At 51.8% G+C, this 16,652-nt stretch overlaps 1 protein-coding gene across 5 annotated transcripts in view; it reads left to right on the forward strand.

Moving 5' to 3' along the window:
- The window catches only part of Tpcn2 (two pore segment channel 2), a 33,637-nt gene extending 30,413 nt beyond the window's left edge, over positions 1-3,224 (forward strand). For 4 of the 5 annotated variants that reach the window (XM_027408791.2, XM_027408795.2, XM_027408793.2 and 1 more), the window contains 5 exons: positions 76-157; positions 292-374; positions 904-985; positions 1,753-1,847; positions 2,596-3,224. In XM_027408791.2, the coding sequence (XP_027264592.1) occupies positions 76-157; positions 292-374; positions 904-985; positions 1,753-1,847; positions 2,596-2,674 (421 nt within the window). In that variant the 3' untranslated portion in view covers positions 2,675-3,224. Of the gene's footprint in view, positions 1-75; positions 158-291; positions 375-903; positions 986-1,752; positions 1,861-2,595 lie in introns of all 5 variants that reach the window. The other variant, XM_027408792.2, reaches the window with a different exon arrangement.
- Positions 3,225-16,652: the final 13,428 nt, after the last annotated feature.

Below are 16,652 nucleotides of genomic sequence, written 5' to 3' on the forward strand. Positions count from 1 at the left end.
GCTGAGGAGTAGGGCAGTGCTGAGATGCGCAGGCCCTTGGCTACAGCTACTAACCGAGGGACATTGTGTCTCCAGCCTGGCACCCGATAACAGCTCAGCAGTGTGTGGAAGCTTCGAGCAGCTAGATTACTGGTCCAACAACTTTGATGACTTTGCTGTGAGTCCTCTGCCTTGTCCCCAGGTCCAGCTCACTTGGGACTCTGCCTCTGTCTTGCCCCTTTTCCCTGTTCCCTGGGCTGCTCTTCTGCCTTGTCCTGGGCCCTCCTGGACCCTACCTCTGCTACCCCACAGGCTGCTCTGATCACACTGTGGAACGTGATGGTGGTGAACAATTGGCAGGTATTACTGGAAGCCTATCAGCGCTACTCAGGCCCGTAAGTCTGTCTGCCCCAGTGCTGGCTCTTAGTTGGCCAGTATATCAGAGAAGCAGGGCCTGGACTGAGACGGGAACTAGTCCCTGACTTTGGAAGGCTGCCCAAGCTGTGACCTGGCAGCCTTCAACCTTCATCCACACTAAACTGGGAGATAGCCAGGATCCTGGGCTTATACACCCTGGGGATGCCAGCATGGGAGTAATAAATGGTGTATATAATTGCCTGGTGCTTCTGGGGATTTCCATGGGGGTAGCATCCTAGGAGAACAGTCAGGTGGCTCATTTAGTTCATAGCTTGTAGAGCTTTGACCAGCTCATCAGAGGGACCTGTTTGAATACAACTTACATATCATGCTAGGCTTCCTTGGTGTCCCTGCACCTCCAAGTCCTGGTGTTATGGCAACATTACTACTCTATACACTGTGGAGTTAGCAGCAGGGTCCCTCACAGATGTGCACTGGGAGATGTTTGACTTTGTGGAGTCATCTCACCCCACTCACAATGGGTCTTGCCCTCCTTGTCCTTCACAGGTGGTCAATGGTGTATTTTGTGCTATGGTGGTTGGTGTCCTCTGTCATCTGGATCAACCTGTTTCTGGCTCTGCTTCTGGAGGTACCAGATATCCCTGTCCAGGCCTGAGATTGCCTGCTGGGCTGTCTAGAGTTTTGGTGGGTGAGCCCTGCTACCTACCAAGGCCACAGGCTGAGGGAGCCTGGCTGCAGGCCTCTGAGCTGCTTACCCTGGCTGGTCTGTCTTAGGGTTTCTGTTGCTGCAACAAAACACCAAAAAGCAAGTTGGGGGAGGAAAGGGTTTATTTGGTTTATGCTTCCAAATCACTGTTCATCACTGAAAGAAGTCAGGATAGGAACTCAAATAGGGCAAGGATCCTGTAAGTAGAAACTGATGCAGAGGCCATGGAGGGGAGCTGCTCACTTGCTCAGCCTGCTTTCTTTTAGAACCCAGAACCTCAGGGATGGCACCAGCCACCATGGGCTAGGCCCTCCCCCATTGATCACTAGTTGAGAAAATGCAATTACAACTGGATTGGGGCTGGGCCCTCCTCCATTGATCACTAATTGAGAAAATGCAATGCAGCTAGATCTCTTGGGAGCATTTCCTCAACTGAGGCTCCTTCCTCTCTGATGACTCTAGCTTGTGTCAAGTTGACACATAAAACCAGTCTGTGGGTTCTTAGGACTTAAGGATGAGAAGTCCAGCATCTTGCTATTTCATGGGTGCGGATCTCATAGGCTCTGCATCCAGATGTCCAGGGTGAGCTGCTCCCCACGGTGACTGTACTGTAACCACAGATTGGGTGATGGGGGTCTGGCTCTGAAACTGGTACCACATGGTTACTTATACCCTTCCTCTTGCTCCAGAACTTTGTCCACCGATGGGATCCCGGAAGTTATAAGCAGCTCCTTGTTGGAAACCAGAAGATCAACTATCAGATGTCTGTGGAGCTCATGTTCAGGTGCAGGCCTTGGGTGTGTGCCTCCAGGGCTTGGAGCTGATGGGGGGTGGGCAGTGAGGAAGGCTTCTGACAGGGTTCTTTCTCCACTCAGTCATCTGGGCTTCCACACCACAACAGTGGACACTTCTGGTTCCACCAGGGACATGGACTCTGCTGTACTTGGGGTCCAGAATATGGAAGGGACTGTCTATCCTCCAGTGTCTTGTAGTTTCTGGTTGATGCCATGGGACACAGCCAGGTGGCCTGGAGGAGCCACATCTTTTCCTCTTGTAGCATCATGGAGATTGTCCTCTGCTTATATAGAAGAGTGGCTGTCATCCCAGGGCCTTTTGTCATGGGCCCCATTTTCTTAAACCAGTGTTGGCTGTGTGCTATGACCAGCCAACTGTAGTCATGCCATTTGGTATGAGAAGGGCTCTCTAGGCTTCCAGGCTTTTCATTTAATTCTTTTTGGTGTAGGGGTAAAGTCTAGGCTGTGTGCATGTTATGCCCTACACTGAACCCCTCCATAGTCCCCCTAGTGTGCTTGTCACTGCACACAAAGGTTTTAGCATCTATGTCTTCCTGAGGCAGGACCTACATGCTGCTGCCCCTGTGCCCTGCCACAACCTGTTTTGAAAGTACCTCCCAGTTGGGGACTCTGAGTCTGGGCACTCGCAGACCTTGCCTGCTGACTTTGCTTGCAGTCTCTAAGAGACCCAGGCCCATCTCTCTCTGAAGCTTTTGTGTGACTGTCCCTACCTTGCAGGGACATCCTTGAAGAGCCCAAGGAGGAAGAACTGATAGAGAAGCTGCACAAACACCCACACTTGCAGCTGTGCAGGTGACATCAGAGTGTCCTCCCAGCCGGGGTGGCAGGACAGAGATGCTGGCCTGGAGCCCGTGCTGTGGAGGCAGCAACTGATAGAGACCAAGCAAGAAAAGACGGCGCTTGGAACAGACCACTCAGGGACAGAGAGAGGCTGGGACAAGGACTGTGGCTGCTTAGTAGTAGTCACCGAGCACGTGCCGTCTGTGGCCTTGGCAGATGGGTAGTCAACACTGCAGAGCAGCATCCCTCTGTTTGTTGCTCTTCCAAGCTGCTTTGGCAAGAGTTGCTAAGGAGAGAAGGGAGTGATTTTGCAGGGACCTTAAAGCCCAGGATGTGAGAAGACCTCAGCTCCCCTTGTTACCCACAGCTTATCTGTGTCTTCAACCCTGGTGGCCTTTGTGAACCCAAGCCTGCACAGAGCCTGTGGAGGGTAGCCGGCAGGTTTCTGGGGCATAAGGGTTGGTTTCACATGTCAAGAATGTCACCTTTTTATTTCACAGTGTCTGTGAATATGGTTGGCTGTGTGAATATGGTTTCTGTTTCATAAAGAATGTTCTTGTAAAGAATGTTTTGTAAAGCTTGTTCTTACACTACCCTTGCCCCCACCCTCTCTCTCTCTCTCTCTCTGCCCCAAGACTGTTGGGTAGGGTTGCTTAGGTTGTGGATCACACAAGAACATCAGGTTGTGAGGTGTGTCCTCTTACCTGTGGGAGAAGCATTCATTAGTGACATGCACAAAGGCTAAGCCAGAGGTGACTCTGTTTTGTGTGGCAGAAGGAGCTGGGGCAGGAGGGTAGGACACTCAGGGCACTATACTGGCCTTTGGTTCTCTCACTTCAGATGTCAATTCTGGGGCTTGGTGGGGGAGTTTCTTGGGGTCATTCAGGCTGTGGGCTGGTTCCAAATGATGTCTGCCATGGATATTGACAAGGAATGGGGGCTTGGGTACTACAGTGCTCAGATCATGAGTGCTGGAGAGGTGCCCACCCCCTCCATGAGGTACAGGGTGCCCGAGCTCAGGCTAAGTACTTGCTGGAGAGGTGCCAGCTCCAAGCACACAAAGAGCAACTTGGGAATTCTGGTCATTTCCCTGACATCAGTGTGGAGCCTGTAGGACTCCTGAAGACAGTCTGAGACCTGCCCCTCTGCAAGCTCTTCCTTGGAGCTGGATAGGAGGACATACCCAATTGTCCTGAGCTGGGTTGGTCTCTGGCACCATGGCTGGACCAGATGGGCCACAGCAGTAGTGGTGTCTGTTCCCCGACTCCGACTGCTAAGCCTTGAGTGCCACCTACTGGTGAGATGAGCTCTGCTGATGCTACCAATGTCTGGTGGCCTCTGGGACTCTCCAGAAGCTGCTCCTGGGTTTTCCAGGCCAGCTCACAAGTCTCAAGTCCCCTGTCCTCACCTCAGAGTGAGCCTGGTCTAGTGCCTGTTGGGTGAATGTCAGTGCCCTGGTTCTGTCTCTATTGTCCAGTCTACTCAGTGTCATCCACCCCAGCTTTTGTGCAGAAATCCATCCTGCAGGTCATTTAATCAGGCAGAGCTGCCCTGCCCTCAGTGATTAGCCCTGAGATGCTAATCACTGGAGTGTGTGTGAAGGGACCAGAGGAGTCACAGTGGTATTCTGGGGGCCTCCTCAGCTCACTGTCCTGTCCATTTCAAATGCCGTGGCCCTGGCATTTGTGCAGCACGGGTGGCCATGGGTCCTCAGTGGGGGTAACCTATGTGAAGAGTGTGGGCTTGCACTCCTCAGGGGGTCTTCACAGTTGCTCTGCAGGCTTCCCCCTATTTTCTGTGGTCATCTCTTGGTACTGAGTACAAAAGCTGTGGATCCTGAAGCATGAAGTGTAGAATAGAGCTGGTGTCACACACAGCCCTGATGGCTGTCCAAAGAGAAGGCGGGTGTGGGAAACGGCTGAGTGTCAGAAGCCAGCCTTGGCGACCCCATACATAGTTAGATGCCAGAAAGTCTGGCATATCACAGGAGATTCCGGATATCTGCCTGAGAAGCAACTAACACCTATCCCCTCCCTCATTTCCTTAGTGCTTGAGATAAACACAGGAGATTCAGAATACCTGCCTGAGAACAATTAACTCATCCCTCCCCCCACCTCCTTTTTCTCTGCTCCTCCCTTCTCTTTAAAAAGCTCCTTGGTTTCAATAAAGTCGGCCTTGACAATGGAATCTGCTTGGTCCCGCTTCTTCTTTCTCGCCCATTATTTGCAGGCGTGATCCACCTCGGACCCACGAATTACCGGAGCCCCGCGGGGTGGGGCAGCTGAGGTTGAAGACCTGGCCCTAAGGTCTGGTTCCCATGAGGGGCCTTTCATCCCTATGGCCAGGGAGTCCTGGAGTCAGCAGGAAGTGTGTATGATGAAGACAACTGGCATGGGAGGCTGAGCCTGTCAGAGCAACAGTGCTCATGGTGGTGTGGGGTGGGCACCCTTGACCTCAACTTGAGCTTGGGCTGCCCACACTTCAGTGGAGCACTGTGAATTGTTAGACATGTCTAGTGCACACAGGGAGTCAGTGAGGGGACCTGAGGCTGCATGGAGATCACATCCACCTGGGGGTCTTTAGCTGCCCAGCTAGTGCTTGCAACCTGAACAAGGAGGTGTTTTCTACACTGGGCACCTTGGGCTACCAGGGGCTCCTGCAAGTCCCTGACACCTAACCCCAGGCCATCTTGTAAGCATTTCCTGGACTTGTGTGGCTGTGTAGCTCTGCCTCCCTGGCTTATGTGAGCCTTCTAGGCCAGACCTGGGACCTGTCTAGGTTCTTGGAAGAGCAGCCAGAGCTCTTCACTGCTGAGCCATCTCTCCAGCCTAGTACTTCCAGGGTCAACCCTACTCAGGGAACTTCCTGTTTTCTTCTTTCTCCCAATGGGTTACCAGTCTTCCTTAATGTGTGTCTGAGCAATTTCAAGGACAGTTAACCAGTGCACTAGGCTCACATCAGCCTCTAAAAATGACCTTGGGGACTTTGATTTGTCTAGACCACTAGGTATCAACCTGTGGGTTGTGACCCCTATGGGGGTTATGTATCAAATATCCTGCATGTTTGATGTAATGTAATGATATTTACATTATGATTCATAACAGTAACAGAATTACAGTTATGAAATAGCAACAAAATAATTTTATGGTGTGTGTTGGGGCAGGGGTCACCACAACATAAGGGACTGTACTAAAGGGTGGCAGTTGGCCTCTGTGACTGGGCACTCAGCCATGGCTTTGACTCACGGTCAGAAGTATTTGAAGACTGTGAATATGCTCAGGTCTTGCTGCTGCTCCATGATGTATGGTAGACACTGAGTGGCACTATGGTGAACTGCAGTTGTCATCTAGATGTGGTTTAAAGTGCAGGATGAGAACACCAAATCACTTCATGAGGATGTTGGTCTCCCTGGGTGGGGCTGGGGCCATTCTGGAGCCATACCCTGAGGCTACTGACATGCCAGTAATTCTGGGGTCCACAAGAGAACACCTGCCCAGGTGCCACAAGAGGTGACCAAAGGATGTGCTGATCTCTTAGGGAAATGGGGCTGGAGAGAGGGAGTGTGGGAGCCTTGGGTTCTGGACCTGGTGTACGGCCATGTGTTTGGCTTTCTTACACATGTTGTACCATGTTGAACATTAACTTTCGAAGCAGAACAAGAGAAGTCCTGGGCAGGGAGTGAAGTTGAGTCTTCAGGCAGCTTTGCTTCAGAGGTGGGGGGAAGTTCTCTGTTTTTTTCATGGGGTGGCTGTGTGGACAGACCATGTGCATGATACCGAGTCTACTGCTAAGGCAGAACAGGGCTGTGAAACAGAGGTGGCAAGAGAGAGTGTTGGGCAGCAGCTGGATGGGGTCAGGGTGGCCTGGTGGGGGTTGTGGTGGGTAGGTAATCAATGTACCTGGGGGTTGGAGCAGTGTTAGCTGGAGCAGAAATACTGCTGTTCTCTCCCACAGTGTCACCTGTGGGAGCAGATGGTGGCCATTGGGCATCTTCCCATTGCCTCTTGATATTCTCCTCTCAGTGGCTGGCTGGGATCCAGGGCTGATGCCTGATCTGTTGCTGGGGCCCAGGAGCAGGGTGTTTGATGTGGTCTTGGTCCGCTCCTCCTAAATGTAGTCGCTTCTCCCTAGAACAGCCCTGATTGAGTTTCCAGCCTTGGAGATAATTGGTGGTTTTTATTCACAGGTTAGAACAACGCCTTGCTTCAGAAAGAAAGCCAGTGGGACTTGGGCACACCACTGCTCTTAAAAGTTACAGGAGGCGTGGGGCTCAGGTGACATGCCTCACATCAAAGTGGCCAGCAGACGCTGGGGGCAGCAGGCAGGCATCACCCTGCCCTCTAATCACACTTTGGGGCCTGAGCTTTTCTTCTGGGTCATTCAGTCAGGGCCCCACCAGGCAGAAGTGGGATACACACCTGTGGGGCACCTGCCCTATAGCAGTTGGCTAATCCATGCAGTGACTGGGGCCCCAGCAACACCTGTCTCTAGGTGAGCCAGGCCTTCCTCTTTTCCTCCTTGGCCCTGACCCTTTGGCCTTTAATGGGAAACGGGGGTTCTCATATAGCCCAGGCTGGTCTTGTGCTCACCTTAAACTTCTGGCCCTCCTTTCTTTGCTTCCCTAATGTTGGGAGTCCTATAGCACCAACACCGCTTATGTAGTGCTGGGATCAAATCCAGGGCTTCATGTTTGGTAGACAAGCACTCCACCAATTGAACCACACCCCCAGCTGTGGCTTCTGCTTTTTGAGCACAGCTAGCAGATGCATAGCCTTCCACAGAGAACAGGCCAAGAACACTATAGGTAATGAACCCAGGTCCAAGGCCCAGCCCTCACCAAGAGTAGGACTGTGTGGGCATTGTTCAAGGCCAGGCCTCAGAACTTCTGACTGAGGTGGTAGCCAAGGGGCTGTTCCTGGAACGTGGCTGCCTCTGTCCTCCTCCTTTGCCTCTTATTTTCAGCAAACAGGAGGAACGTCCACAGTTGCTGTTGAGTTTATTCTCAAAGCAGCCCTGGAGAGTGGATTCAGGGAAGAGCTCTGGCTTGGTGCTGCTGTGGTCTCCGCCCCACTGGAGGTTGGGATGTGTGCCTTGGCCAGTAGAGTCCTAGCAGGAAAACCCTCTTCATACTTTAGCTGAGGATCTGTGTTTGGGCCTCTTGGTTGGACATGGAGAGCCTGGTTGGAGCATGTCCTGTGCAAGAGCAGAGACTTTGAGTTTCTGGGTAGAGATTGGATCCCACAGTTTAGCCACTGCCTGAAGCTGCATGCATGAGGTGGTCAAAGTCTGGGCCCACTTGCTTCCTGCCTTGGTCTTAAACATGCAGAGTGTGCCTTCCGTCTGTCCTTCTGGAGGAGGTGGTAGGTGGTGAGGAAGTCCAACCTTGATCAGGGACTTCCTGTAGGGCAGTGCCTGGGTTTCTAGGGCTTGGTAATGAATGAACTGTTACCTTCCCTGATGCTGGTGGGGGATGGGTGAGAAGGCTCTGGAGTGGCTACACTTTCTGCTGGAATCCACTGTCTCCCCACTTCCTACCCTGGGCTGGGAGCCATCAGTGTCCAACTGTTCACTTGTGCTTAGAGCCACCAGCCAGGATGGTGGGCTCTGCAGCTGCAGCAGGGGTTACCCCACTTCCCCTGGTGGTCTTGTATAAGTTCTGCTTGCTACTGAAGAGAACAAGGCCAGTCCTGGACAGGCTGGGGGAGGGGTCTGGTGCACTTAGGGATGGCAATTCTGGACCCACAGCTTCCTCAGACCCAGAGCATCCTTTTGTATGGAGGCACCTGAGAAACCAAGGTCAGGACCCTTGTTTTCCAGATAGGGAAACTGAGGCAGAGAGAAGAGGGACTGCTGATGCTGTTGGCCCAGATGGCGTGGGCCCTGGGCTCTTGTGGGGGCTGATCCATGGTGGTCTAACTAGATTCATGCTGGCTGCAGGGTGGGAGAAGCTCCCCTTCTCTCCCTCCTCCATTGGTGACAAGCATGGTGGCTATGAAGGGAGTCAGCCTGTCCCTAAGAGCCTCAGCTCTGTGTGAGGTATCAGTTTTTAATCCCATTACATTATTTTTATTGTATTCTTCAGTGCTTGGGATTAAATCAGGACTTTATAGACACCCAAACACATGGTCAGTGTAGACTGTAGCCATTTGTGATTACTAAAAGAATGGGACTCCAGTGTCTTAATATCTAAGTCCTGCAAAGGGTTTGTATGGTTCATGCATATGGATACATGTGTGTACATGTATATGTGTGTATATGCATGTGTAGGCCAGAGAATAACCTCAGAAGTCCATTCCTTGGGACCTATCTGCCTTATTTTTGAGACAGGATCTCCCACTAGCTTGGAACTCAAGTAGCACTTCTGCCTCCCTACACTAGGATTGATTACAAGTTCACGCTACCAGGCTTTATTTTTACTTTCTTATTTTAATGTGGATTCTGGGGCCGAACTCAATCCTCATGCTTGCCAGTAAGCACTGTACTGCCTAAGCTGTCTCCTCAGCCCTGCAAGACTCTTAGCGGGACCTGTGTCTGTTGCCTTTTCCCTCTGCTCCTCCTGGAACCCCTCAGGGCAAGGATGAAGATGGCAGTGTTGACAGTAACTTTGGGCCATTGGGCTTCTCCTCATGCCTGACTGGTACCCGTCTGTCTCCAGACCTACTGGACACCCATGTCCTCTCCTGGTGCCTTTGTTGAATCTTAGGATAATTTACCTGTGTATCCTTACCCTCACCTTCTCAAGCCTGTCGTCGACACATTGGCTGGCAACATCTCTCCCCTAGCCTAGCCCACACTCCACCCTGCTGCTGCTGTGACTTCCCTGTTGTCCTTGGGCTTAGTGCTGGGAGGCATGCCTCCCCCTCCCTTAGTGGTCTCTGGTGGACAAAGGACGAAGGGATCTGATGCTGGTCCATCTCTTTATTTCAATCTCTTTATTTTGTGTGTGTAAGTATTTTTCCTTTATGTACGTCTACACCATGTGCATGCAGTGTCTTTGGAGACCAGAAGAGGACACTGGAGTCTCTGGAACTGGAGTTACAGACAATTGTGAGCCACCATGTGGGTGCTCTGAACTGATGAGTCAGTCATCTCTCCAGCCCCAGATCTTTAGATGTCAGAAGGCCTCTGCCCGGAAGAGCCACACCTCATGTTCTGACGGAGATGCCTTATTTAAAATGCATTTTATTGAGGTGTGTGTGTGTGTGTGTGTGTGTGTGTGTGTGTGTGTGTGTGTGTGTGTGTGTGTGTAGTGGAGGCATGTGCTTGCCACAGCATGTGTGTGGAGATTAGAGACAACTTTTGAGAGTCAGTTCTCAGTCTTCCACCTCGTTGAGGCCAGGTCTCTTGTTTGGGGCACTGTGGCACATGCTATAGGCTAGCCAGTCCACAGACTTCTTGTTGCTTCTTCTCTCTTGGCCAGCCATCTCTCACAGACTTCTTGTTGCGTCTTCTCTCTTGGCCAGCCATCTCTCAGTAGGAGTGCTAGTATCACAGATGCACACTACCACACATCTGGCTTTCTTTCTTTTTCTCTTTATTGTTTTTAGTGTGGGTTCCTGAGATGGAACTCAGATGATCAGGAACATGGAGTTGGGTGGCAAGTACTTTTACCCACTGTGCCATCTTGCCTGCTGCAGGTGGCTGCTCAGGTGAGCTGCAGAGGTAAGCCTGTCAGGCTTCCCCTGAGGGTGGGCCTGGACTTATGTTTTTCAGTGTAATAAACGATTCCACAGCACACTGCAAATACCCAGGGGAAAAAAATAAAGAGAAAAGATGTTTGAAGAGATAAGCGCCTCTCCCAAATCCTATCCCAACTGTGACAATTTCTGAGCTGCTTTAATGTAAGACAGAACATTCTGGATCAGATAGAGATGAGGACCAAAGCTTAGACTTGTGTACTTTTCTGTGCCCGGAACCTTTACATGTCTGCAGGATTCCAGGTTCTGTGTTGGAACTGATTTTAGATCGTGCCTGGGACACAACAGGAGTGTGTGTACTAGAGAGAATTCAGAATGTTGGGAAGCACCTGGCAGCCTGCTACACTGTCATATGTGTGATTTCTAAGTAAGAGCCAGGTGTGGTCATATCTGTCATCCCAGCACTTGGGAGGTGGAAGCAGGAGGGTGAGGATTTCAAGGTTGAGTTCCAAGCCAGTCTAGGCAACATGAGACCCTGACTCAATAATAACGATGAAGAAGAAGAAGAAGAAGAAGAAGAAGAAGAAGAAGAAGAAGAAGAAGAAGAAGAAGAAGAAGAAGGGTAATTGTTATTATAGAAAAGTAACAATGATGTTTTAAGAGTTGACAGTGGTGGTCATAAGGTATCTCAGTGGGCCCAGGGCCGCAGCTGGGTCTGGGGTTGCTGTTTGAATGAAGGGGTGTTGGTGATACCATTTGGCTTTCTTATCCAGGGTTCCTGGTCCCTGGGGACTCTCCAACAATGTGACAGTGGGGTTCTGGCCTGTCTATTGGACTGTAATGTTGGACAAAATCCTGTCCAGGGCTTAGCTAGGGCTTAGCCTCCTTGCTTAGTAATGGACTTGAAGGGAGGCGACCCAGCCACTTCAGGAGCCCCACACTAGTAACGCTTAGATGTCTCCTGGGCAGCTTTCTCCTAGCACAGCTGGGTGCGGTAGGCATGGTCAAGTATGCCATCTGTCCCAGGTACTTCAGACCCAGGAAAGAAACCCATGGTATAAGGCACTTGCCCACTGCTAGGCTCCCCCAAGCTTTAGTATCCATCAGTACCCCCAGAGAGCTTGCTAGACAGATTGCTGGGCCCCACCCTCAATTTCTGCCTCATAAACCTGGGCAGGTAGTCCCCATGCTAAACTGTTCCCTATGATGCACAAGCCTGGAGGATGCGCTCTGAGAATGGTCATGTCTCTCCTCCTCACCCCCAGTGACCCTCCAAAAATGCCCAAGACCTAATCCCTGAACTCTGAGTGCCTTACCTGGGGATAGAGTCTGCAGAGGTAATTAAAGATCTTGAGATGGGGGCGCTGGAGAGATGGCTCAGAGGTTAAGAGCACTGACTGCTCTTCCAGAGGTCCTGAGTTCAATTCCCAGCAACCACATGGTGGCTCACTACCATCCCTTATGAGATCTGGTGCCCTCTTCTGGTGTGCAGATATACACGGAAGCAGAATGTTGTATACATAATAAATAAATAAAATCTTAAAAAAAAAAAGATCTTGAGATGGGGTCACAGTGGGTGTAGGGTCTGCTTCACAGAATGACTGGTGAGGGAGTTTTAAGAGTTGACAGTGGTGGTCATAAGGTATCTCAGTGGGCCCAGGGCCGCAGCTGGGTCTGGGGTTGCTGTGTGAGTGAAACACAGAGAGCTTGCTAGACAGATTGCTGGACCCCACCCTCAATTTCTGCCTCATAAAACTCCTCACTCCTGTGAGGGAGACTGGAGAGTCCTGTGGAGTTGGAGGTGGACATCAAGTGATGTAGCTATACCTTGAGGCAGGTCTGGGAATCCAGAAGCCAGAGGCAGGGAAGGCTCCTCCCCCAGGCCCTTCAGAGGGACAGGGCCCAGGTGCCAGCAAGCTTGGATGCCTGGTCTTGTCTCTGGTCTGAGTCCCCCGAACTTATGGTGGCCTGTCACAGAGGCTTGGGGCAGCATGGCCCTCTGTGAGTGCTTCATACAGCACCTCACGCTGATGATGGACCCCAGGCCAACAAGACTCCTAGAGTTGGAGTTGTAAGTCAGTGAGGACACAGTGGCTCAAATGCCATTTTTTTCTGGCTGTGTCTGTGTGTATGATCCAGGGAAACAGGTTCTGTCCACATTGGAAGCTGTCTGAGCTGGGACCAGGGGCACAGTGGGACAGAGGGCTGCTCTGTAGTGGCTTGTCATAAGTTTGTGTCAGGAAAAGGATGCTATCCTAAATTGGAGTGGTCCCCAAACAGGCATGTGTTGGCTGGTACTGGCCACCAAGGGTCAGTCAGCCACCTTGGACATGGCTCCGTCAGCTTCAGGGATCTGTGGACCTCAGAAGATAGGTCTATTTATCAGTGACTCTTGGGAGAGAAGATCTGGGGCTTCTCTGGCCAGGGCTCTGTTCTGGAACCTTCTCTTGCTACCTCTGTTTCCAAGTGTACACGTTAGGATTGGCGTGATATCTGGGGCTGTAGGCACTCTGTACACCACAGCTCTTAAGAAAGGCTTTGCATGGTGTGTAGCAACTCTGGGAGATGGCTGTCAGAAATCTGGTTTGACAGCAGAACAAGGAAGGGGCTGCATTTCTCATGGGCTCTTGGCCAGTGGGCACCTGGCTCTCTGCTTGTCACAGCAGTTTTGGGGCCCCTGGTAGTGGCTTCTTTCCCTCTGTGCCTGTATACCATTGCTTGGTTCTGTGTTTACATGTCTCAGTGAGTGTTCTGAGCAATGTCCCTCCCACAGCTGAGGTGTGTACTAAGGCAGCAGGTATTGGTGCATAGACCCTGAGGCCGTTGGTGTTTGAGTTAGGTCCCAGTGGGGCCTGGGGTGGGCTAGCATCACTGGTACCTTGTAAGACACCAGAGTGGAGTAACCGGCTGGCAGTATGAACTGGTGCCCAGAGGTGATTTGCATACAGGTGAGGCCTGTGGCAGTCCTGGGTTGTCCAGCAGATGGGCCAAGGTAGAAATGGTCCCAAGACCAGGGCAACTGAAAACCCTGGTCTGGCCAGCAGAGGACAGCAGCGCTCCAGTGGCAATGAGTGGCTCCTGTCCCAGTACCCTCATCTCCCCACACTAATGCTAAGCTGGTGGTTACCCACGTGGTCTTCCTTACAATTTTCATAAAGGCTTCCTTCTCCTCTAGGCAGCTTTCCTTGACCCCAAGACCCATGTACATCGCCCCTTCCTCTGTTCCTCCTTCCCCATTTGCATATACTTGTCCATCTTCTGGCCTAAGGGACCATGAGGACCCCTGTGAGGGCAGGAGTATATCTCCAGGACTGCCTTCTGGCCACAGTCGGCATTTCCTGAGTGTTCTGCAGCTCGCCTCAGTGGATACACAGGCCGTCCTGTCTCCCCTCCTGACCTGGCTTGCCCCTCGGTGCTCCTCTTGGCTGGTGTGGTGTGTATTTGGGGGTTCTCTATCATGGGCTTTCTTTGGCTAGAACGTGAACCCGACCAGGATAAGACTGTGTTTTGTTTCCGGTCAAGTCCCTGGTGCCCAGGAAGGTACTAGCATATAAAAAGATGCCCAGTAAGTATCTGTTCACCAAACCAATGGGCAGATTGACAGATGGAGGAATGAGTGGGTGTCTGCATCTGGGCCAACCACATGGTTTCCGCTGTGCCTCTGAGCTGCCAAACGATAAAGGGATCCAGCTAGGGGTACAAATCTGGCCATGTTCTTACATAGCCTCTGTTCTCTATGGACAGCGAAGAGGGAAGAAGGCACTGGAGCCTGAATGGGGAAATGGTTGACCTTGGGTTAGTCCAGTGTTAGAGCTGACCCTGGGTGTGACAGTGGCCACCATGGGGACTCTGTCATGTGCAATTTAATATGCATGTGCATATATCCTTATTTGTGTTTGACAGAAAGGAACTGGGGCTCAAGCCTTTCTAGACGTCTCCCCCACATTAACGCCCCCACTTCTGTGCACATCTGATGCTTCCAGAAATCAACGTGGCACTGGCTGTGAGCATGAGCAGAGACACTGTGCTGGTGTTGGTGTGATAGGCAGCTCACACCTGTGTGTGTGTGGGGGGGTGTGGAGGTGTGTGGGGCGGGTAGAGGTATGAAGTCACTGCCTCCCTCGGGTTCAGGGTTCATAGCCCCTAGAATCCAAAGCATTCTTGTAGTCAGGTATGTTCAGCATTTTTGTGAGATGCCAGGAATGTGTTTGGGGGCACTAGGGACCGGATGGCCTTGCTTTCCCCTGGCAAGCCATTCTACCACATAACTAAAGGGCAGCGACTCCTCGTGACCACGGCATGCAGAGCAGTGATCTCTGCTCCTGCCAGTGGTGGTGGCTGGTGGCCAATGGAGGGGAACTCCAGGCCAGACAGGAGTGGGGGAGGTGAAGCTGGTGAGGGGTTGGGGGAGGAAACCCTTTTCTGAGAGTACCATGGTGGATTACTGGCTTCTATTTTGTCTTCCCTTGTCCCCAAGTGGTCAGTAAAGTGACAGGGATGGAGTCCACATGGTGGGCAGCTGGGTGTTGTCCTGACCTCCAAGCAGGCTGTGTGGCACTGCAGAAACTCACGGTCACATTCTGGAAGCCTGAAGTTCAAGATCAAGGTGGGGTGATGCCTGCAGCCGCTGAAGGTGCAGGAAGAGTCTTCCTGGCTTTGTATATTGCTGGTGTCCCTTGGTGTGTCACTTAACTTTGTTGCTGTAACCAGACAAAAGCAATGTAAGGGAGGAGGAAGTCATTGTGGTTCATGGTTTGAAGGGATGCAGTCCCCCACCCCCACCCCCATCCCCTGTGAGGAAGATATGGCCACAGGAAGCTCTGCAACCAGGGGGAGCATGAGGCAGCTTGCTTACAACTCAGTGGCTCGGGAAGCAGAGAGATGAACTTTCTCCTTTGCATTCACTTGAGGACCCTCACCCATGGGGTGATACCCACACAAATTCAGGGTGGGTCTCCCCTCAGTTAAACCTCTCTGGAAACCCCTTCACAGACACCCATAGGTGTGTCTCCTAGGTGATTGTGAATCCAGTCAGGCTGATGATGTCAGATGAGTCTTCCCATTGGACATGTAGCTGGTCAGTCCTGCCTCTCCCTGTGTTGTTGCCTGGCCTCCTCTTCTGCCCGGCACTCATCCTCTATCGAGGGTGCCAATGCTGGGATTAGGACATGTCTTACTCTAGTATGAGTCCAGCTTGGCTACAAACCCCTGCAAACCCCAGATTAACGAAACGTTATTATGAGGTAGGCTATACATCTGTAGGCTATACTTGGCTCAGCATAGCTATTTTTTCCCGACAAGCAGTGTCTACCTGCTGGCAGATCCTCTGGCCTCACACGAGGACTCCTGCCCCCAGCACTGTTATGAATGGACATGTGATGTTGCAGATGTGGGGAGGACAGATAGGAGAGGAGACAGCAGGACAGGGTAGCTGCAGCATCCCTTCTCAGCCCCAGCCCTGCCTGCCACTTCATAGATGTCTGGCTTCTATGATGGGTGGTGCAGACATCTCTCTGCCATTCCAGCCAGTTTCTGGTTCACAAAATAGATGTAGCTAGCAGAGATGGCTCCTGGGGGACCAGGGCAGCTTGGTTCAGAGGTAGCCAAGGTTGATATTTGGTCTCCTCTGCCAGGTGGTTCACATGTATTTTGTACTTCTGCAGTCATCTATAGATGGCAAATAATGGCTGTCCCTCCTTTGGGTGTCAGACAGCGTCTTCTGAAGGCAACCTTCTTTTGTCTAGAGACCTGGTTTACCACATGATACCCTGTTAGTACCCAGGATAAAGCTGGTCACTGCCTCAGTTTCCTGCTACATTATGTACTTGGGGCTGGTCCTGGCTGCAGTGCATATGAAACTGGCAATAAAAAAATTTAGGGTCTTCATGCCAGCAACAGCCAGGGTGTTCTCCATACTGTTCACTCGCAGGCCTGGGGGCCCAGCAATGTTAATTCCAAGAGATCACTGCCAGTTTGTCTATGGTGGGGAGACCACCCTGAGTGAGTGCAAGACCGGTGCTGGCCAGCCCTTAGGCTATGGCAGTCCCAACAAGCATTTCCTTAGGCTAGGCCTTTTCTGCCTTTGGGATATGTGGGGTTCCCATCATCCCCCTTGGGCCTCCTTGGGCCTGCATGGACAGTACCGTGTCAGCTGGCAGGGCTGTGAACTCTGTAGCTTTTCCATTTCCTTGGTCTGGGCCCCTCTGTCACACAGCTAATGATCCCCAAACAAGTCGGGCAGTGTCCTCAGGGAGTGCCCATTTGAACAGGCCCCACTGCCAGTCTTTGTAACATGAGCCACAGCCCCTAGGGCCAGGGTTCCCATGGATCAGAGGGGCACACCTGTGGTCAACCCCC

This window comes from Cricetulus griseus, chromosome 3, assembly GCF_003668045.3.
Source record: "Cricetulus griseus strain 17A/GY chromosome 3, alternate assembly CriGri-PICRH-1.0, whole genome shotgun sequence".
Classification (NCBI taxonomy): Eukaryota; Metazoa; Chordata; class Mammalia; order Rodentia; family Cricetidae; genus Cricetulus; species Cricetulus griseus.